The following is a 7,603-nucleotide window of genomic DNA, read 5'->3' on the forward strand; positions in this document are numbered from 1 at the left end:
GCACTCCTCCTTGGATGCTCATAAGTGACATCTCTATCATTTCTCCTGCATAGTGTCCATGTAAGAAGTTTTCTATGCTCTACCTACCCAACTCGATGTCCATGACTCTAGCTGCCCATGTTGTTCATCTTAGTAGACTCATCACAACTTCGATCATCACATCCTCGTACTCAACCAGGTTTAGTGCCCTCGGTCACTAAAACCTTCTATCACATCATATCACAGGTCCCTTCCATCATCGCTTCCTCCTCCACTAAAGGTCCACCAACACTGCCTCTTGGTCTCAGCCACGAAGACATTAGAGGAAAATTTAGCCTAAAAGTTCCCATGAAGTTTTCGCATAATTAAAAATTATTTATTTGTTTAATTAAATAATTTATTATCCAAAGCTACCGATAATGGAAATGAAAACCCTAGCTACCGCTGTGGTGGATGTGGTGACCGGTTGGGTTGCGCTACGCGAAATAGGAGTCTGTGTGCAGGAAGCTTCGTCGGCCGTGAAGGAAAAGCATTTCAGAGGCGTGAGGAAAAGGCCATGGGGGAGATTCGTGGCGGAAATTAGAGATCCCTTGAAGAAAACCAGAGTCTGGCTCGGCACTTTTGACACTGCCGAAGAAGCTGCCCTAGCTTACGATAATGCTGCCCGGAATCTCCACGGCGCCAAGGCGAAGACCATTTTTGGCCCCTCCCCACTCCACAACAGTAAGCCCCTGTTGAACAATGGCGTCTCTGCTCAGATACGAGACCCTCTACCGCGGCCTGGTTTGTGTACCAAGCAAGAGCCGGGCGTTCCAGTTCTTCCGTCCCCTGATGTTCAGGCTTCCACTTGCGTTAATATCGGGAACGTTGCCCCTCGTCTAGCTCTAGTCATTGCTCAAAGACTGGCGAATCTAGACTTGGATCTGTCTGTTGTTGGTTGGAAGTAGCTTCCTTTCTTGAACTAACCAGATTTGCATGAAGAAACACATGCATTTCAGATCCAAGTCAATCTCTCAGGCAAAACGAAAATGCTATGGGTACGTGCAATAGATCTCGTGTAGGATCTTTTGCAAAAACTTGAACACCGGCTGGGGATCCCCTCCTCTTACCTCAGATTGCTATATAAGGGTAAGCAACTTATGAATCCCCTTCCTCTCTCTTACAGCATTCATAAGGACGCTTCTATTGTGGCTACCTTTCGTTTAAGAGGTGGTTCCTTTAGGCAAACCTCCTATGCCCCTTCTTTCTCTTATAAAGATGCAATCCGCAAAGACGTTTCCCAACCGTAGCCCACCGAGAAAGCAGCCCAACCATCTGGGGCTCCAAAGCCTTTTTTGGTAGACAAATTAGAGGAAATTCCTTCCATCAATCTCTCTCATCCTGGGATTAACGATTGCTATCAGCTTTTTGTAGAATCCGCACTCATATGCAGATTTAATGGGCTCTGGCCTCACACATCAGATCTATACCAATGGATCCATACCAATTGGACTAAAAAAAGTGAGATCTACTTATGTTCAAAAGGATTCTTGATTGTGGCTTTTGACTTAAAAGTATATTACCAGAAGGCCTTAACGGGAGGCCCTTGGTTCTGGGGCTCGGCTGGGCTTTTTCTCACCCCCTGGTTTCCAGACTTCGACCCTTCTACAACTGTCATCACCAAGATTCCCATTTGGGTCAGTCTCCCGAATCTTCCGGTGCATCTATGGCATATCTCTGTCTTCTTAGCTATTGCAGACACTTTAGGACGCTACCTGGCTGTAGATTCTTCACGAAAGGAAAATGGTCTCTACACCTACGGCAGAATTTGTGTAGAAATAGATATTAGCAAAGGACTGTCGGATCAGATTAACCTCAAGTTTGGCGATTTCCACTGGACTCAAACCTTGGATTACGAGAATACAGCCTTCCGTTGCCGCCATTGTCATCAAACAGGGCACCTCTAGAGTTCCTGTACCCAGTTCCTCGACAAAAATAAGAATATGAATCGCAAACCCAAATCCAAAGGCTGGAATCCATGTGTGCCTCCCCCTCCTATGGACGATACAAATTCCTCTAGTTCAGATGAGGAAGAAATTGTAGCAGATGGGAAAAATGTTGAGATTCCACTGGACGCTCCCTCAGTCGGTCTGGAAAACCCCTCCACCCCTCAGATCTCTCAGAAACGTTCTCATTTATCTTCGTCCTCAGACTCTGATAAGGATATTCCACCGCCAAGGCAGAATAGTCTGCAACTTGTTACGGCTCAGCCAAACTCCTCTAGATGGGTCAAAGTAAGCAAGACAAAAGGCAAAAAATGTCGTGTGGTAGTAACTGCCCTCTCAGGGTAGATCTCTCTGCTTAGTTCTAGCTTTTTGTATTCTCGTGTTTTCTATGGCCCTTTCCTTGTTTGTCTCTATGGAGCGAGGTGGATAGCCTTTCACCTTCGGCTCCCTTGCTTCTCTGCTTCGCTTGCATGCAAGCTTGATTGTACTATACTTTTTTAATCTTAATAGAATTAGTCTTTATTCAAAAGAAAAAAAAAAAAATAAATAAATAAATAAATAAAAATAATAATAATAATAATAATAATAAAAATAAATCCCCGGATGCGGGTGACACGACCGAGGAGATTGGAATGCCACCTGGTCACCATGGGCGACCCCAAGCATAAGAAGGGCATTTACTGCAATCCGCCGTCAGGGATTGCAAGCGTGAGTGCTGGAGCGAGAAAGGACGGCACTTCACTGCCTTGTCCAGGCTTCAATTACAATTGCAGTGTGCAGTTATGGCATACGAGGATCGAGACAATGCAGAGGAGCATAAGAATGATGGGGGTATGGAAAATCATGCATTGGGTCGAACTCAGATTTTGGAATTGGGAGTATGGCTGTCGGCTCTCAGAGCTAAGGTTCAAGGCGCCCCTCTGGCAATTGAGGGTGGTATCAAGTCTACAAGGGTGGGTGACGGTTGTTTCACGCCTTCCTCCTCATCTTACCCTGCTCTGTTCCGCTTTCCTGCTTTCAACGACATCATGGTCAAGCCACGACAGCGCCTCATCAGCCGTCGAGGCTCTAGCAGAGGCGGATCCTCACGTCCCTCAGTCGCTAATGCCCCCTCTCGCTGCTGCCGCTGTCTATGCCACCAAGTTGCAGAGGCTCATCCCATCCAGGCGAGCCAGTTCATGGATTCGGGCAATCCTGATTCGGGCTCTAATCCACTTCCTGCGTTTGGAACTGCGGTCTTCTCCTTCAGCAATGCCCAGGGCAATTCTTGTATTAACGCCCATGTTTCGGTCCTTTTTTTGGAAGAACCGAAGGAGGAAGGCGGGGAGCCACCCCGCTCACGGTTTCATCTGGCTGAAAGCTCCAGGGCCGCTGAGGGTCTGCCAGAGGATCGCCCAAAGCCGAACATCGACCCACCTACGACTCAGGAAGCGCCTTTGTCAGAGAAAGCCAAGGTCGATTGGGGCCCCCCCGGAAGGTATGTGCTGGATCTATGAAGAGGAGCCGGACGAATAGTCGTCCGCTCGCTCAGTCTCTTCCCTTCAGACGATGCTCTGGTTTTGCTATGAATCGCCACAACGGCTCACTGTATGTCTTGAATGTCTTTATTTGGTTCGAGAATTATATAGTTCAATGTCTGTCTACGCCCCTGCGAGGGATATGGTTGAAGGTTTTCTTTTTCTCGTCTATGCCCCTGAATGGGATGACTATTTTTGCTCTCACTGTTCCTCAATGGTTGAAAGCCTTTGCGTGGGCAATCTGTCACAATGGTAGCGCCCCTGCGAGGGTGTTTTGTATCAATGACGCTGCCCCTGCGCGGGTGACTTGTCTCCATGATAGGGCCCCTGCGCGGGTATTCAGTCTTAGTTGTGTGGACCCTGTTTGGGTGGTTTTTTTTTATCACTGTAAGTCCAGAGTGCCATCCTCGGCCTCTGGCAATATGAACTCATGACTGTAACTGTTTTCCTTTTAATGTATATAATAGAATAGCATAGTCTTAACGAGAAAAAAAATAATAATAATAAAAATAAATAAATAATTTATTCATTCATTTCCTGATATATATATATATATATATATATATATTCCCTTGTTATAATATTTTATATATATTTTCCCTTGTTATAATATTTTATATATATTTTCCCTTGTTATAATATTTTATATATATTTTCCCTTGTTATAATATTTTATTGGTTCCCTCTTAATATCTATTTCCATTTAATTATTTATTTAGTTTTTACCTTCACCATTTAATTTCTATTAGGATCATTTTTATTTATTCATTATCCTCTCTTTTTTTATCAAAGAAATATTATTTATATAAGGTTAATAAGTAATTAAATAAGGAAATGAATGAATAAATTATTTAATTAAATAAATAAATAATTTTTAATTATTTAAATATTGGAAATGATTTTTTTTTCAAAGAAATATTATTTGTATAGGATTAATAAGTAATTAAGTAAGGAAATGAATGAATCAATTATTTAATTAAAAAAACTTATTTAAACGGAATAAATAATTCCCTCCCCTTATCAAATATAGTCGTTTGGTTAAATTATAATAATGTATAAATAAATAAATATATAATTTAATCAATAAATAATATAATTTTCCCTCTCTCGTCAAATCTAACTGTTTTCCTAGCTTCCTATTTAACCTTATTCAGAGATCGGTCTCTTCATCTTGTCCTGAGGATGAACCACACTCCTGGTTCCAAACGCGTCAACCAAATAGTGAAAATGTGATTTTTTTCCAAAAATCTTCGTAAATTAACATATTATGGATCACATAAGCTTGAATTCGATTATTTATTTTATGTATTTAAAAATACAATTTTAAAAAATAATAATAATAATTTTTTTCCAAAAATTATATAAATAAATTTTAATTGTGATTATCTAAAAAAATCAAAATTATAAAATTAGAGATAATTTAAGCTATCTTCATAAGGGTTATTTTTTTGCAAATACTATTTACACTCAACACCTGGTCGTAGAGTAAGGCCTTAAATTGTTATTAATTAACTAAAATCTTATATTTCACGAAATATTAAAAAAAAAAAAAACTAAAATTTTATGGTCTTCAAAATAATTGAAAAACAAAACAAAACAAAAATAAAAACAAAAACAAATTAATATTCTAAAATCAAGATGCAACTTATATATATATATATATATATATATATATATATATATATAAACCACTAGCTATTGACCGGGTATTAATCCTGTGTTTGACCAAGAATATTGATGTTCATCACGATTTTAACCAAAGTTTTCATATTAAAAAATAATATAAATGTTATTATCTAATTTCTGATTGGGCAACAAAGTTGAAGGTCTTATCGCCGGCTTCGCAAGTTTCAAGACATTCCGAGCTGAACATAAGTTAGTTTGTCCTAAGTTTTTGGTCGTCCACTGCCCATTAATCGATTCTTTTGCGCAACATTTTTTCTTCTTACCAAATTTAACGAAAGTTTCCGCTGGCAATTTGGCTTCACAAAAAATTTAACCAAAGTTTAGCATTTGACCTCTTATTGGAAACCTCACATGTCCCGAGGCAATGTTAGAGATCCAAAGAATTTTTATCCAAAGTCTGAAAGGAAAACAAAAGTAAAGGGAGGCACTTAACTTTTGTTAAAGTTTGATGTCTGTGTATTAATAGAGAGAAACTTTAACCAAACTTTGATGTCATGTGTATTACACAAATTTCATGTTAAATCGTGCCCCGCAGCAGAGAAAAACTCTTGCATGTTAGCCTTCTGCTATGTGCATGATAGCTCTTTGACACACCATGGAGCCTGGCACAACACTTGTCTCTAATCAACTTCACCACTGGTCTCTAACATACCTGCTTCACCACCCATTTGCTTCTAATCTACTGCTTTGATTTACAGTTTGATAGGAGTGTAGCAAAGCAAGGAACCTATCCATTCCACTGCTTTACATTATGGTTTGACAGTTTAATATGGTTCACTACACTGATCTGTGTCTTTAGTTAACATCACAATGGCGCAGTCGGTTCTCCCATGTAGAGGTGTTACGGCCAGTTATGTAGGAGGAATAGCAGGGTTCAGCCAGCGGCCCGCATTGCCCGTTGTGGGGGGCCTCAAGATTCGGCTGCCAAATGCTGCTGAGTTATCATGGGCACCGTTAGGAGAGCTACGGAGCAGCAATGCTAGGGGCTCAAGGCTCGCACTGCAAAGATGGTGGCGTTGTTCCGGCGCAAAGAAAAGGTAGTCGCCTCGTCCAAGAAGGGGAGGGCAGGTCGGGTGGCGGTGTGCGAGGAGAAGCCTAAGGTGGAGGACGACATCTTCGGGACCTCCAGAGGGATCGGTTTCACCAAGGCCAACAAGCTATTATGGTTTGACAGTTCAATAGGAGTGAAAGAAAGTAAAGAACGTAACGACTTTGTACCAAAGAATGAAAGAAAGCAGTGCACCAAAGTAAAGAGCGGAACAACCGTGTACCAAAGAACCAAAGAATGGAAGAAATAACCCTACACCAAAGAGCGACTGCTCCGAAGAAGAAATGACGTTGTCGCAGAGAAGAAATAAGACCCTATCAAACTGTTTCACAAAAGAAAAAATGGTAAGTTAGCACAGTTCATACATTCTGAAACAGAAATTGATAAGTAAATTAGGCATATATTTTCCTTGTAGTCTGTACATATAATGCATTTATATTTTCCTTGTAGTCTTTACATATAATGCATTTGTACAATAATTGAATGATTCAAAGACAGTGGAGAAGAATCTGGTAAGTCGGGCATAATTCATGTATTTTCCTTCTCGTTGGTAGATATAATTCATTGATTCAAAGAAATTAGAAGCATACAAAAATTAAAAATAATTGTATGCACGAGACAGAAGCATACATACTTGGAAGCACGAGATAGAAGCGAGCGGAGCAGAGGACCTCTGGATTGGTCAATTTCATCCAGAGGTGGTTCGCGAGCTGAGCAGAGGTCCAATTCCATTTTCCCAGCAGAGGTGGTTCGAGAGTAGAGCAGAGGTCCAATTCCGTTTCCCCTGAAGGCCGCCCTCCTCCTCCCTCTCGGGACCAATGCGGACTCAATCTCGGATGTGTGGAGCCCTTCCAACACAACACAAAACAATGGTTTGACAATCGTGACAAAGTGGAGATACGAATCGCTTTTATTGCTTCTCTATCTGTCAACTATTTTTATAAATTGTTTTTCTTTCTTTCTCTAACTTCTCAACTATTTTTATAAATTGCTTTTCCTTCTTTTTCTAACTTTTCTTGATTTTCTCCTATTAGGTATCATTAAAAATTGCTTTTCTTGATTTCTAACCGTTACAAATTGTTTTTCTTTCTTTTTCTAACTGTTTTTGCTTTTCTCTCCGTCAGCTATCCTTAAAAAATGATTTTCATTTGAGCTTCATCTTGTTTCGGCCGTGGATGATGTTTTTGCCGCGACGTGTTTCGCCTTCAGTTTCAACTCATTTGATAGTTGCCTCATAAACATTCGCTGTAGGTTTTCTGCGAATACCGTTACATTCCAAACCATTAGGAAATCATCGATTTGATTATATGCATTTTTTAAAATGCACATGGTTCGTTAATTTTAAATTATGGTGTACTGCATTACATATTTTTGTATATAATACAATT

The 7,603-nt window shown here is 40.3% G+C and overlaps 1 protein-coding gene and 1 pseudogene across 1 annotated transcript; both read left to right on the top strand.

Annotated features, from left to right (window-relative positions):
* Positions 1–398: 398 nt before the first annotated feature.
* On the top strand, positions 399–926 carry LOC149237937 (ethylene-responsive transcription factor 4-like). The gene has a single exon (XM_089369431.1). It carries the CDS (start codon positions 399–401, stop codon positions 924–926), a length of 528 nt encoding a protein of 175 aa, XP_089225557.1.
* Positions 927–5,977: 5,051 nt separating this feature from the next.
* LOC149237938 (uncharacterized) lies at positions 5,978–6,465 on the top strand (annotated as a pseudogene).
* Positions 6,466–7,603: the final 1,138 nt, after the last annotated feature.

The sequence above is a fragment of the Pinus tabuliformis genome, chromosome 8 (assembly GCF_031772625.1).
Source record: "Pinus tabuliformis cultivar Carrire ecotype Pingquan chromosome 8, CPIR1, whole genome shotgun sequence".
Classification (NCBI taxonomy): Eukaryota; Viridiplantae; Streptophyta; class Pinopsida; order Pinales; family Pinaceae; genus Pinus; species Pinus tabuliformis.

Coding starts and splice junctions, on each gene's coding strand:
- LOC149237937 (XM_089369431.1), top strand. CDS start 399: ATGGAAATGAAAACCCTAGCTACCGCTGTGGTGGATGTGGTGACCGGT.